We start from the raw sequence: 15,847 nt of genomic DNA, 5'->3' as shown, positions 1-15,847 counted from the left end.
AAGCCATCCACCAAATGTATTTAGAACGAACTAAATAATGTTTACAAAAATAAAGATACGGTGGTAGCGTCTGAGGAAGCATGACATGTAGGATTGTCATGGTTTTGCAAATTTTACTGGTATTTAGATCTTTTTTAGCTGCAGCCTGAATTGGATGCATGGTAAATGTTAATAACATTACTATGCAGAGCTACAATCTAGTGCTATAAGGATTTGTATTGAAACCTCCTGAAATTTGTACATTTGGATTATTGGCTGCACTTTCATGGTGGGAAGGAGGTCTATTATTTTTGCCTCATTTGCTTTGGAAATAATACTTTTAAACTTAGCTTTAGGCTCCTCTTTAAGTAACACATCTTTAGGAAAAAGAAAACTATTAATAACACTTCAGAAAAAGAGGGTTTTAAACTTTTTTTTCCCCTGGGCACAGGGCCCAGTTCTGCAGCTTTGGGCGAAGTCCATCACTTTATAGCTCAGCTATACTGGAAGGTAGGCAGGAGGTGTCCTGACCTTTCCAGCCTCTCTAGCATTTTTATTTTTCTGCAATTTAATGGGGAGAAAACTAATGGGATTCTGTGGAAGTTACTTAAAAAAAAACCCCATAAGAGTATGGCTGAATCCAGCCTGTAGCATACTTCAAAAATTATTTTACTCTTCATTCATTTCTATAGGATTGTTCAAAAATCTGTCTCAAAAGAGATTGAATGCTATGTTGGGCACTCTATGAGTATCTAGGTAAAGATTTTTCTATTAAGCTTTTCTATTAAGAGTTTTTCTATACAGGATCTACTCAAGCAAATAGTTCAGGGCTGTTTTTGTAAAGTCAGGTTGGCAGCTCCATCAGACGGAGCGTTACCTGCAGTCAGTGAAAAATACAGCACAAATATCCCTGTGCAGCTTTTTAGAGCGATCTTATGATGGCACCCTTTTGCTCCCATTACTTTCACGAGTCCGCCTGCTGAGGTCCAGATTCTCACCCTATGGGTATATGTAACTGCTGATGGAAATCAATGGGAGATTTGTATTTGTGAAGCCTGCAGGATCACCTATCAACAGCACTTTTATCTGGAGGCAGGAGGTACAAAGCAGCCTGTCTCCCTTAGGTGTTACATGGGCTATTGGAGGGACACGAGATGAGCTTCAACCTGTCTGTGACTGCCTCCCAAAACCTTGACAGCTGAGAATAGCTACTAGGGATAGGCCAGTTACTTTAGTTTCCCATATGTCATTTCATTGGGTCTTCTAGGTCCCATACCAGGCTCCTCATTCGTTCAGCTGCAATATATTCCGATTGTGCGATTCGCCTGTGAGGGCAGAGGAATTGATGGAGCTTCTTTTGAGGATCTTGTTTATGATGTCTTTCCACGTCTTCTTGTACTGATGCCGTAGCAAAGAGTACACAAAAGGGTCTGAAACAACTTTGCTGTAAGCTAAGCACTTGGAAATGATTCCCCAGTGGGAACTGATGTGAACTACAGAGGATAATTCAACGAGTCTGTGGAAAGAGGAAGGTTGAAAGAGTGAATATTCATATTAAATACATGGAGCAACAGCACAAGCGTAAGCCAATGACACCTCTCAAAAAAAAAACCCAAAAAAACAACAAAAAACTCCCATGTATTCCTGGGCAATTACAAGAGAACAAAAGAAAATCAATTTCATGAAAACATCAGTGTAGTGTTCCTCTTATACATTTCTAAGACTGCAAATGTAGACTTGAGGTCTGTTTTCCAAGAATGGGACTACACAGCTCCTATTAAAGTGTCTTGACCTCCCAACTTCAAGGCATCCTTGACTCTGTACCTTTACTGGGGCTGGAAGTGGACATTGGATGTGTTGCCTCCATAGATGTTGAAGAATACAGTGCAAAATGGAATAGCTCCAGCAGGATACGAGGCAGTCTTCAAAACAGCCCACTTATTTGTTATTGGAATGCACCTTTTGGAGACAAAAAACTGTCTCCAAATCTCTGATGTGGAGCTGGGTTTTGAACTCATCTGCCTTACTCAGGCCATCGAGATACTTAATAAAGGGACATGGCTCTCTCTAGAGCTCTGTAACCCAGCCCTATCTTTTCTGTCTACTGAGAACCCTGTTTGGGATCATAAATACTCTGAGGCAGGCAGTTCTACAGTTCATAGGAAGCTTGCTGTTGATGAAAAGTAGCATACAGCATCTATTGGTAAAGTAATTTCCTACATAACCTACCCTCAACCATAACAATTTTAGCCTCTGTGCCAGCACTAATCTATATGGACTTTGATGACTCTAGGTTTTTGAGTCCTAGTAAGACCTCTTGTTAGAAAGCAAAGTTTCTCATTTTATATTTCACTTAATTTTTTTCATCTAATGCTCTTGTTTTGAGCATTTTTCTAGTCATAACATCGTGTTTCTGTCAGTTGAAGTTCATCACAGGCTGAATATAACTCTAAAAAGAATGAAAGGAGTATAATCTCTCCAGGTATGTTTCCTTTTGACTTTCACACTTATTGTACTCATTGAATCCATCATGACAGCAAATTTAACCACAAGTATTATAAAAAATAATTTCTGCCTAGCTTAATATACTTTTCTAAGTATTAAGCAAAACCATACTTTGAGTACTGAAGTTTGAAATCAGGACACAAAGTGCCAGTGCTTGGTTCCATGGAAGTTGTATTCCCCTACCATTAGCTATCTAAAAATCCAACATCTAGTTTGAACTCGTGGTTCTAAGTCCCCTCTGGAGTATCTGAGAAAGCATCTTGCTCATGCTATCAAGCCTTTTTAGCCAGTCCAGCTCCGAGAGAGAGAGTTCGATGCCTTTAGACAGTTTGTCTGGGTCATAGGAAAAGCACACAAGTTAAGAAAATCCATCATAAAGTATCTCGAATTTAAAAAACTAGTCAGTTTAAAGGCCAAACATATCTATTTGAAACAAATTTAACAAGGCAAAACTTTTAACTGGTTAGGGGAGGGAGGGAGAGAGGGCAGAGCTTTATCTACTCCTCATGCCTACACTAACACAGAGAGTTCATTTGTACTGAGACTTAGACTATTTTTGACAGTGAAATACTGATAACTCCATAAAGTTTTCTTTCCCTGTGCCTCTGAGAAACACTGAAGGTCAGTTCTGCTCAATATGTCTGCACAGCTGTTGAGAAACTATTGATTTTTCTAGAGAGCGAACAGCCACGTGTGCTGCTTGAGAGCCCCATTGTGCGATGGCAAATACGATCTTTGCTGAAACTGTTTTCAACAGCAGGTGCTCTTAAACCTGCCTGGAAAAATACTTCATTAGCTATTGTTTCTTTAAATCAAATGCCATTTCCAAGGAACGTTCTGAAAGGTGGTTCCTGTAGCAGCAATTACAATAGTGTTGGTACTTCCAGCAATTTAGAGATGAGGGGTTTTTTTACTCAATCATTTTATGCTCATTCCATAAACTTTCACTCCATCATGTTGTTTAAAATAGCACTGGCAGATGGCATGGCCCAGTCATTTCAGCACGAAAGTGGGACTAAAGAGCCTTAATTTGTTATACCACTGACTACGAGCTGCTGTCTTCTCTCTCTGTTCTGGTTTGCCCAGCCTGCAAACTCCATGGCAAAAGCTCAGTCTCTTCCCAGATACGTGAGCTGGACTTAGCACCATGGCTCTGCAGCCAGTGCGACGGCTTAAGCCACTCTCACAGTATTGGTAATTCTAATATTAAGCATAATTTTGTGTGCTTTGTACTAGCAATTTGATCACTCTGTGTATTGCTTCCACTGGAAGCGAGGTACAACTGTTCAATGATGCTTTTAGGGATGGTGACGGTAGGCGAACTACTCTTTGGGCTCACAGATTTGTGAGACATTTGAGGTGACCAAGCTAAGTTACATGAAAATACTTGGGAATTGCCCTTGTCGCTCCACTGGTGCCACTTCATAGAATAATAGAATGTCCTGAGTTGGAAGGGACCCACAAGGATCACCGCGTCCAGCTCCTGTCCCTGTATAGGACAACCGTTAAACTTGGCTCAGCTGATCACCTGAAGCAGCTTTGAGATACCAAAGAACCACCATCTGTACCATTTCTCTCTCCTTTCATCTCAACTGAACAAATGTTGTTCCTTCAGCCTCTCCTATGGTTGATATCTTTCTTACAAAGTAGGATCCAAACTCAGACATAATTATCATCTACTCAAGCTGCTGGAGTGGTCTCATCTGGTGTATTCTCTCCTGTTTAATAAAACGTATCTTATGGCACCCATGTTAGTATGCTCTAAAATGAGAACTGACTATTTGGAAATTGTTATCTACTGAGTCATATTTACTTTGTAATCTACCATGAGCCATTCTTCTTGTTATTCTCCACATATTTAATGCCACCTTTGCATTTTGAATTTCATCATGTTTAATTTCATCTGGTTGATTTACTTTTATCAACTGCTTTACAGATGTGAATTTCATGAAGTTTAATTAAATTCAGTGGATGCCTTCAATGACTAAATATGACAAATTTGTGTCTGAGTCTCTGTCAATCAATTTTATGAGATGTTGACAATCTCCATTTAAGGCATATCAAATAGGCACTTCAGGATTGCAAGGCTAGACTTGCTAATTTTACCTTCATTGACTGATCAACTGAAAAGCCTACACTTGTATCAACAACATTTTAAATATTTTCTTTTACTATGTTCCTTAAGTGTCCTTGATATTGACATATTTGCTATTCTTTTGTATTATTTTTTATAGTAAATTGCACTTGCAGTTGTCAAGCAGCACAGAAATGCAAACCAACCCTAAACTATGCAATTCTGTTTAATGTAAAAACAATTAAATGTCAGTCTTTCAAGGCATGTCACATACTTCATTGCCTTGGACAGAGGGTTTTGTTTCTAGTTTATGAGCAAAATCATATGCATAGCTTCAATTTTCATGAAAAGTTTCAGCCAAAAAGAAGACATTTTCAGTCAAGGAGCATTAATATTTCATTGCCACCTGTAAATGAAATTCTGCAGTATCAGCTACATAATTCCTTATCTTGCTTTCATAAGCCACTCTTCTGCTGTCTCATCTTCAACACATTTTTATTTCAAAGCTGTGATTTGGTGTGATGCTTTGTTAATATTTTAGAAACTAATAATTTTGTAGCATGTGCCATGTCAAATGGCTATCCAATTATGTTATTTCATTTTCAGTAAACAAATGAAAATTCTATGTTGAAGGCTAAGACCTTGATCTTTTATGCAGATAATGCACACTGAGAACCCTTTATATATATGTGGAATTTATCTCTTTAGTAAAATATTTTACTGAACGTGTATATGTTCAGCTAGAAACTACTACAATGACATGTCTGTTGTGCTTTGCTTAAACTCGAGAACTGAACTGAGTTGGGGAGAAAATGCTAAATAGACCAGAGCCTCAAACAAACTAAAACATCTTGTTGGTTAGGAGTGAAAAAAAGCTGATGCTGCATTTTAGAGCTGGTAGATGATGAAGTTCTCACAAGGAGAAATTCAGTATCACAATTAGGACTTAGTTATTTGTTTTGTCTCAATGATATGAATAAGCTGACCATGAATTTTCTCTTGATGTTGATTTTACTTTATTTCTTGATAGGCTGAGTCTTTTGTATGCTGTCTTGTTAGTGAAAAAGCTCTATTTTAATGGCTGCTTTTTGAAATAAAAGTAACATCACGATGATTCTTAGCTGATTTACCCTTAGCTCGTTTTGCCTCTTAAGTGGTGCGTATATTACAACTGGCTAAATTCTGCAAGAAAGCAGACTTTTGTAGCTAATCATACAAATCTCTTGTAGCACATCATGCAAACTGTTGGTTTGAGCTGTTGCTGTTCCCCAGAGCTGCCGGAACCACCACAAAGATACGAGGACAGCAAGAAACAAAGTCCAGCTCATAGTAAAAAGTTTTCCTAACCAGAAAGAAAATATCTCCACCTCTCTTCAGCTGAGGCTTTTGACGCAGACTAGAAGGCCACTTTCTTCAAATATGTCAACCTAAGATTGCATAGGAAAATCTTGCATTTCTATCTGCAGATGGGCAAGGACATAACTTGCAGAGGAATCTTGAACTTGCTTGTCTACCTGAGCAGGATCCACATGCAAAGCAAACAGGTTAAAAACACAGTTTGTTTCCACCTTATCCCCCAGAGATGTTACAAGAGAATTTTAATCTTCTTCTGCCTCATCCACCATCATCCTCTGTAACCCGAGGGCTTGGGGCTATCAACTTCTTTCTGATATTACTTCAGGACTCCTGATTTAACGCCAGTTTTCTTACATATTGACAGCATTTATTAACTTCCATGAGGAAAGTTCTGTATTTCAGTATGCAACGCCTGGAGTTGGGAATGAATATAAGAAATTGGTATGACTTGTTTTAATTTTTCTTATGAAAAAGCTCCTTGGAGAAAATAGCTTTTAAACGATGTTATTTAATCGCATAACAATAAGCATAACAAAAGAAAAGATGTGTACTAATAGAATTTTTACAAGCCAAGAAACAAGCTATGCTTAGAAATAAATAATACAGAGTAATACATCTGTCATATTGCTACAGTGAAGACATTGAATCAGGAAGAATCAGATTCAACTGATATACTACTTAAGGTCAGACACTGAACTAATCAGAAAGGTGTTTTCTTGATAAAAGAGGTGCCTAATCTGATTTTTACCTTAATGTAACCTGAAAAACTCTGGTTTACCCAGAGAAGAATTTATCTGGCTGGGTTTATAAGCACAACTTCACTGGCTCATGGAATTGCTGGACACAACTATTTGTTTTTAGTGTGGAAGCAGAGACATGTCGTGATAGTAACACCGTGTGATTGGCTGATTTCAGGCCTTGATTCATGAAATATTGAAGGGCATGTTTAATTTAAGCATGTCGCTTATTATTAGAGCTGGCTGTCCAAATGAGAGGCTGAGCAGCACACTTCATCGGCTGTCTTCTGTTCTCTGCCCTGAAGTGTGATTGATTGCCTCTGTCTTGTGAATGCAAAGCACTGGACATAGTCCAGAAAATAGTAATTCCTTACATAATTAAGCTCAAAAGCCTCCTAAACCCTTTGGTTTCAGCACTATATGTGTGAGGCAAAGGGAAGCACAGTAAAGTAGGTTCATGTGTTGCTGTGTCCAGCCATGTCCCTCAAGTAGCTAAAGAGGGAATTCCCTCTGGTGTGCAGTGATTTCCCAAGATACATCAGAAATTAAAACAAACACCAGAGAAGTGACAGTCTTCACCCTGGCATGCAGGCAAGCATCTTCATGCATTCAGGACCCTATGCATTGACTCTTCTCATCATCACTCTCGGTGGCAAAACTATTAGTCCTGAACAGACTGAAGAAGCAGGAGAACATTTAAGTGATCCTTGTACGGACTAAAAGAAGGAGGCTTGGGATTTTTCTAACCCCTTTTCTGTATCTCAGGGCTACTGGGACACAAATTAGGGTGCAACAGCATTAAGAGGAGGTGGGGAGGTGGTGCCCGAATGGTGTGGAGAAGCACAAAAATATTTCTGACAGTTCTAGTTAGAGCACTCGGTGTCACTCAGGATGCAGCCGTAAGCTATTCTGTGACTGTGATAATTTTCACTGAGTTCAGAGACCCAACATAAAATAAAAATTAACCATTTGCAATGATAAAAACACTTTAATATCTTGTAGCTTGAGAACTAAGGCTAAATGTTCATAATTTTAAATCCTTTCATACCCTTTTAGAGTGTGTGACATGGAGTGTCTTCTTGTGACTACTAAGTGAAAGGTAAATCTAGTAACACTGTTGCAAATGTGTTGTCAACATCACTACAAATAAACAGCATGAATCAATTAGCTATTATTATAACGAGCATAAAGTCAATGTGACATGTAGGTTTCTATTTTTACCAAAAGACTATAAGATCTTCCTGTGAAATGTTTTGTTAGAAACAGATCAGGATATTATACCGAATTAGGAAAACTTGGTGTTGGCTACATATCCACTTCTACTGAGTTCTAATTCAGCTTTTTCTATGATTTTTTATGATGGATCTGTTGGACTGAAATCAGCCCAGATAACTTCTATTTGATAGCAGTGGAATAGGAGATACCTAAAAAAATAGTTTTTTCTTTCTCTGTTCTGCATAGCAGCATTTCATTTTTTTCAGGGTCTTTTAAGAAGGAAAGCAAGTTGTAAATTTCCTTCAACAACTAGATAACACTTTTCAGGATATACTCACTTTCTAATATTTTATGTTTCATAACATAACTATGTTTCATAGGAGTAATTTTGTGTTTCCCACAGGAGCCTTTTCCAAAGATAAGCTCATAGATAGACAGACATCTGACCATAAATCACAAGAATTTTTTTTAGTTATGAGCCAGAACACATTTGATGTTTATGAATAATAAACTCTATCCACTTAGATAAAACTATCGTTTAATTCTGTAGACCGTGTTCTCACCTCAGCTGGTTCTTGTTGGCCAGATTTTCACAGTCTGACCTATTCAGATAAATGTCTTGCCCTACAGATCACCCCCTGAAACTTGGAGGCAATTGGAGGAGTAAGCACCTACTTTACCTCACAGGAGACCAACATATCAGCTGGTCTGACTGAACAGACTTTGGCCCACAGACTGTGTCAGGATTGCATTGGAAAAGCGTGATGGCATTTGTCATAGTTTTGTTAGCTCAGTAAATCCAATCTGTCATAGGAGTGGAAACGTTGCACAAAGTTTTCACAGGAGACTGGAATAATTTTCTAGTTCAGAGTGCCCTACTTCTCCGAGTTAAAAGTGCATCTTGATAGTCTTTTCCAGTATGTAGGATCACACTTACCTTGTAATTACGTAAGGTGCAAAACAAAGTATAAAAGTACCAATAAAGGTACTTATTTTCTTTGTTGCTCGCTGCCTCCGTCTCTTTTGTTCTTCTAGACAACGCTCTCTTACGCTGTGTGACATTCAACACAAACAAGAACATGAATCATAATATCAGGTAGCAGATTTTAACCACTTTACTTATGGAATGATGGAAATCAATCATTCTAGTAAAAGCGCCGTGTTCACATAAGCCAATACCAGGTGCACAGCGTTTATATGGGACAATAACAAATATTAATGTGTTGTGTGATCATCTTACCCTCCAAAAATGATTACTGAGGAACACGTTTATATATTTTTATATACACACCCCTATTATATCTATCTATATATAGTCAAATTTGTGGAATTCAGCCTTGAATTCAGTTGTGGCTCCTTTTTTAAGTACTATAAGCTGTACTTGCTGGCTAGAGTTCACCTCACAATATTCAGAGATTTAGAAAATATCCAGAGCTGGGTAAGCAACATGTTACTTCCCTAGAAACAGCAATTCAAACACCACTATCTTAGACAGGAGAACCTTCCCAGCAAGATAAGCAATAAAATCATAATGGGAAAAAACGTTCTCTGAACATTCAGCTCAATATTGGAGCAGTCACCATCTCCCAAAGCTGTGAAATGTGTGGCCATAAATCTTCCAGCAGCCACTGTGCTGAATGCTCTGCTAAATCAGGAATCGTATAACAAACCCACAGTGCTGTGATGCTCTGGGCAAGACCAGTTGTATCTCCCAGATCTATCTGTACCTGAACTGGTCCTTTTGGGAAAGAGCGAACCCACAAGCAGTCCTGAAATCCCTCTCTACCCAGCTCATAACACTGCTATATGTTGACTTATTGCTCAGGTCCCATGGTAAAGCAACCACATCTCGCGCAAATTGAATGATCTGGCCCACGTGCCAGACCATTTGTAACTGCTTGGCTTTGTCCTCTCTGTTTTTATCACAAATTTACTCACTTTCAGGTTCCACACTCATATATGTTAATAACTCTGAGATTTATGGCCATAACCTTACATTGTTTGCTGTACCTGCAAATGTTTGACCATCATCTATGTTACGTCCTGAGGATGTCAACGTGCTTTAATGGTCTCTGTGGCAGTGAGTTCTTATGTTACATTTTGATCGGGTTAAAGAAAATGTGTTTCTTTTGATCCATTTTATATGTGGTCTTACATTGCCAGTCCTCAGAGCAGCTACCATGGTGGCAAAACGAACAAAAATACTGGAGAAAAGTATTTTTCTGCTTGAAATAACAAATATTTTCACTCCTAAAGGATATGCCTAAGCAGAATTAAAACACATCTAAAAGTGTTACATGCTCTATGACTGAGTTATTTGCAGTGAGAAACGACAGCTGAGAAGGAAAAAAATAATCCACCTTTTCAAGGGAACCTGTGTGTTTTCATTTCTGCAAGAGCTGGACTTGGAGTATTTTTAATTGCAGATGGATGATCTTAGAGCTTCAACAACTTTGCTTAAGACCTGTGTTATTAAATCCATAGTATCCCAGGCACACAGCAATATAGGAAAAGATATCTCCAAAGTAGGTTCTATTAGGGTGTTGTTAAGAATTAGAGGGTGGTGTATTTTTTTGACTTGAACAGTATCCCCAGTTATATATTCTTCCTGCTGTCTTTGACTCCTGGAACTCACACAGGACTTGGGAAGCCCTGATAGACTTCAACCAATTTCTTTTGTTCAGCCTTTCCAGATGTAGCTAATAAATACCACATTACAGAGGAAGGTATTTTATCTCATGCCTTCACATGGACAATGTATACAGATGGGTATTTTCCTTTTGCACACACTTTCATGCACTAAGATAAGAACATATATGCAAGTTCCAGTAGTGACACTAGTTATAGAACTGGATTATTGACTAAGCTTTCATTTAGAGATTTAATATCCTGGAAAATACCCTTTGAAGGTTTGGTATTTTAAACAAAGTTTATGAGATACCGGACCTTAAGATCTGTAAAGCTGGGTACACCAGAAAAGATAGTATAGACAATTTGGGTGAAGAAATACACGGGTTAAGCATTTAACTGAAGTCTTGCCCAAAACCTCTCACAATACCTAAGATATCTTGATCTTAAGAACAAAGTCAAGAAAAAGCAGTATCTAGTAAAAATGCCTAAGCTAACTTGAAAGGACATGTGCCCCAAACATTCACACAATTTTGTGTGGTATTTAGAGGTTTCCTCCGTACTCGTCTTAAATGATCTTCAGAAGATCACTCATGTCTTTCCAAGTCACAGGTAATAAAGCTATCTGTCATAACGCCTGTCGCTAGACCCCCTCGCGGGTGGATTCTGAGTCATAGGAAGCAGAAAATTGTCTGTACACATTTCTCAGTGTTGAAACTAGACTGTGCGAAAAGCCAGAGAAGTCAGGGTAATCTAAGGTGGGATTACAAACTTTGTTCTCTCAGGTGCCTTCACCCATCATCCACATCTATGCTGTTAGGTACTACAGTAAACACTGAAATTCTCTGTATAGATACCACTTATGTAATTCAAATGATGCTTTCTTTTTTATGTCAGAGCTTCATGAGCATCACTGACTGCTCCAGGAGACCTGCAGCCCTTGTGTAGCTCTCACAGCAGCGAAGGCAACTCAAGGTCTAACCCTCTCGGCAGTGATAGTTGTCACCAGTTAAGGCAGCACCACCATGGGCCAAATCAGCCACCGCTTCTGTAGTCTGGGAAAGAAGGTAAAACTCCTTTCTTAGACAGAGGCATTAGAAAAACGTGATGCAAGAGGTAAATAATGGTTAGTAACACAGGTTACTGGCAGCAAAGTGCAACTCTGAAGAAAGGAGGTGTCATTCACATAGCCCTATTGAATCCACCTCTCAGTGAGACGTTTACAAAATGCAAGAATGCCCTCAAATTAACCTAGACATAAAAAAACACAGAGGAGGAGAAATACCATTGAGATTTTTGCCTTGTTTCTAAACTTTGCTCTGCAGTCCAAGCATACTTCAAGCATTAGGCAGAAAAATTGCTATTTCAAATAGCCCTATGTCAATGCTCTGTAACCACCACATCTCAGAGTGCGTGCAGGAGCTCAGACCAGTCAAGGTACACTTTAGCAACCAAACAGCACGTAGGGCAGGAGGGCGTTCTCTCCTCTATGTGACTTGGGGGATAAGAAAAGATTTATACATGTTTTTCTCAAAAGCACTAACAGGACTTGCCCAAAGTTCTTGGCCCACATTCTTGGTCAAGAGACAGATCAAGCAGCTTAACTGGAGAATTTTGAGCAAATGTTTCTGTTCCTCTAACAGTTTACTGTCCTGCCCTGATCTTTTCAGGTTTATTTGCCCTAGGCTTAGGAATCCCCAAAATATGACCTTTTTTTGAGGACAGCCACATGTGCTTTAGTCCTGCAGCTCTGCTCCTGGCTGGCTGCAAACAGAGGCAGCTGATGTTTATCTCCAGCCTGCAGAGCTGTGGGGTCAGGTGGAATATCTGGTGTGGGACCATCCTTTTCAGCTGCTCCTGGCTTTCCTCTCTTCCAGGCAGACTTCTTCCCCCATATCAGACGCCTCCCTGCACTGCCAGCTGCCAGCATTTTTTTTGAAAGCCATTTCCCTTCCTTTCAGTCTCCGACAAAGACTGTCTGAACCTTAAGATCCTGTCTCTGACTGTCTCCCAAGCAGCACACGCATCCCTCACAGCCGCTCTGTCACACTATCTAGCCAAACTGTTCTCTCCCTTTTTTCTAGGCAAATACATCAGACCTTTTCTTTCTAATCACCTGCTTCTGCCACATTGAACACTAAGACAAACTAATTTCTCTGAGCAAACTGCACTGATTTCTTTCCACACTGCAACTGGTGCCTCTGGTTTCCCCTTTCCAGAACTAAATTGTTGATCCTGCCTCCCCATCCCAGACATAGCTGGTCTTAGAGCATCAGCCCTGGCTCATCCGAGCCTCTCAGCCCTCAGATCCATCAGTCACCCTGTCCTGCTCTGTACTGCCTCAGCTGTGCAGGTTCATGTGCTCTGTTCCCCCTACCGACCCAGGGAAAACTGCGTCTTCCACCCTCCCTCCATCAGCCAAACCTCCATCCCTTCCAGATCCAGACGTAGCCTATCCAGGCAAGATTTATACTTTGTGCATAATCCCTGGTCTGAGTCTTTTGCACGGCATCCCAGCTCACATTCATACCCGTTCAGTGCTTGTCTTTGAGCCCGTTATCCTCCCAGCCCCACAGAGACTTTTCTCCTCCTGTTCTTTCTCATTTGAAATGAACTTTATATAATCTCTTGATGTCGTATTAACATTGTCACTGAAGTCTCTCTCACTCTGATTTAAATATAGGCATTCTAGCGTATGCATTTTGCAAATGTTATTTCCTTGCAAAGCTACCTTCAGGAAAGATAAAGTTACAGAGAGCCCAGTGATAGGGAAACTGCTGGGGAAGGAGCAGCATACAGCGCCCAGCTTCCCCCCAACTCCGGCTGGAGGGACAAGTGCAGCCTCAGCCTTCTCCCTCCTGGGGATCCGGCAATGTTTTGGTTGACAGTGCCAAAAAAATGCAAGTCTATTAACCACTAAATCCACCTTCCGAGACAAAGGGTAGTTATCTGATCACTATCTCAAAGGGAAAGTGCACGCTCAGCTAAAACTGTCTGTTTCTTTTCTCTCCCTCCCGAAGCAAGTCCTTAAGCATAACAAAAAAAGAGTTGCTTTTACAGCCCAGAAAACAAACACAAGTAACAATAAACATGCAGAATAGAAACTGGTAGGAAGGATGCTTGTTTTCTCCCCCTCCCCATCCTCTGCTGTGATACAGATCAGACCGTACTTAACATAACACTGAACCCCATCCTGGCTTTCTCTGCAGCGAATACTCTCACTTGCTGAACACGCAGACACCTTACCTGGGATGGATGTCCACAAGCAGCACCAGGGTCTGCATAGTGATCACATCAATCCGCTTACAGTGGAACCGTGCCACCTTCAGCACTTTGAGATATGTGAAACACAGGACTATAAGGGAGAGGAGGAAGCTGAGGGTGTGAAAGACCCCAGTGAAAATCACAAACTGTGTCCTATCCTCTGGTCTCTTGTTGTACAGGGTGCAGGAGGCATAGAGGTGATGGAAACCCACCCAGGAGAGAGAAGCTGCCACTATCGGGAACGACACCGAGTGTAACCACGTGTAGCTCAGTATGAGAGCAGCGTCTCTGTACCTCATTTTGGAATGATAACTTAGAGGGAAGACCACAGCAATCCACCTGTCAATGCTCAAAGCTGCCATGCTCAACATGGAGTTCGTGGTGAGAAAAGTCTCCAGGAAGCCCACAATGTGGCAGATCTGATCTCCTCCTGGTTGACTCTTGTAAATGATCCCAGCCAAGGTCAGGGGCATGTTCAAAACAGTCATCAACAGGTTGCAGAAGGTGAGGTTGAGGATGAACAATCCCGGGACCTGCTTGCGGATGTCAGCGCTGTACAGGAAGCACATCAGCACCAGCATGTTGGCCAGCAGGGCCACGAGCATCAGCACCACCACCACGAAAGCCAGGATCACCTCCCAGATGCTCATGGTGCGTCCAAGTCACAGGAGGGACATCTCCAAAACTGCGCCGCGCCGGCACCCGGGGAACATGGTGCGAGGCGCGTTCACCTCGCCCTCCTCCCCAGCCTGCTCGCACTCTTGCATGCCCTCCGTATTTTTAGAAGAGCTGCAGGTTTTGGGTGTTTTTTTCTCCAACCTCCCCCTCCTCGCTGCTCCTTTCCACGTCAATGCTTTCCGAGACGTGCACAAAAGCACTGGGAATGCCCATCAAACTGCGAGGAGGGCTTAAAAAATATCAGCAGGACTGAACCACTGTCTCCATTCGGTCCATTTGAAGGAGGGAAGGTTATTCTGAGAAATGCTCTCCTGAGATCCCTAATTATCAGCCCAAAGCTTGCAAGCAATTCACCGAGTGAATTGTGCTCTCTTTCTCTCTTGCTTTCTGTCTCTCTCTCTCTCTCTTGCTCTTTCTCTCCCCTCCCCTCTCCTCCAACCCTCACTCCCTTCCAGGCTGAATGTAACCTGCTTTTTATGATCACAGATAAAAACCCCATTAATGGATTAAAGCATGCACACTGCTGGTGATTCGCAAACGTGATTATGTCATGCCCACCCCACAACCCCTCCCCTTCTCCTTGCGATTATGACTAGACTTTCCTCAAGAGAAATCCCATGCTTTCATTTAATTGATTTAGCCATTAATTTGCAAACAGCCATGTAACTGAATTCCTGCAGTCCACTGTGTTTCCTATATTTTGGTTTATCGCTTCCACAGTTGCTGCTTGCTCTCAGCCAGGGAGGGGGCTTTCTCTTCTCTCCATTAGTTGTGCTCAAAAAGATGGGCAAAAATTGATGTATCCTGCTACCTGTCTGGAGCTGTCTGTCATTAGGCTACCAGAATGGTTTTGCTGCTCTAGTTCAGCGATTTGCGGTCCTGTATCTCCAAGCATGGTGCATGAAAAGGAAAATTATTGTCTCTCCTCCTCCTTTAAAAGCAGGGAAAACAAAGCCCCAAATGCCACTGTCACATGCCCAAGGTCACAGAGCTGGTGAGTGGCAGAGACAGCAACGTCCTGCCAGCCTCGCTATTCAGTCACGTTTTCCCCCCTTCAACAGCCTTTCCTTCTTCCTAATCAAAGATCCCTCCCTGTGAGGGTGAGCAGCCTGTGAGATCAAACCCAAGAAGCAGCTTGACAAAAGCAAATAGGACCGAGTTTGTATTTCACATAATTAGGTGTCAAAATTAAGTCTCTTTTAAAGGACAGAGGGGGGAACTGTTTTACAGTTGCCTTTCTGTCTCTTTAAAACAGTTTTCACTGGGAATACTGAAAAGGTTGCGAGCAATCAGAGCAGATTTCTCATCAAGGCAGCCCAGCCTTAATCCCTGCACAATAAGAAGGCAAAAGATACCCTGCAGCACAGTTGTTGTGGCTCAGTAAGTGCCTCTGCACGTGTGCGAGAGCTAG

General features: G+C 41.1%; 1 protein-coding gene across 1 annotated transcript; it reads right to left on the bottom strand.

Annotated features, from left to right (window-relative positions):
* Window positions 1-1,263: 1,263 nt before the first annotated feature.
* On the bottom strand, window positions 1,264-14,439 carry GPR26 (G protein-coupled receptor 26; the record flags this gene model as incomplete). Its single annotated transcript, XM_080348322.1, has 3 exons — window positions 13,741-14,439; window positions 8,804-8,917; window positions 1,264-1,495 (listed from the first exon to the last, which is right to left on the bottom strand). Exons 1-3 carry the CDS (start codon window positions 14,406-14,408, stop codon window positions 1,264-1,266), a joined length of 1,014 nt encoding a protein of 337 aa, XP_080204448.1. The 5' UTR covers window positions 14,409-14,439.
* Between the last annotated feature and the right edge of the window lie 1,408 nt (window positions 14,440-15,847).

The sequence above is a fragment of the Nesoenas mayeri genome (assembly GCF_963082525.1).
Source record: "Nesoenas mayeri genome assembly, chromosome: 7".
Taxonomy (NCBI): domain Eukaryota; kingdom Metazoa; phylum Chordata; class Aves; order Columbiformes; family Columbidae; genus Nesoenas; species Nesoenas mayeri.
This window is presented reverse-complemented; position numbering and strand designations above follow the sequence as displayed.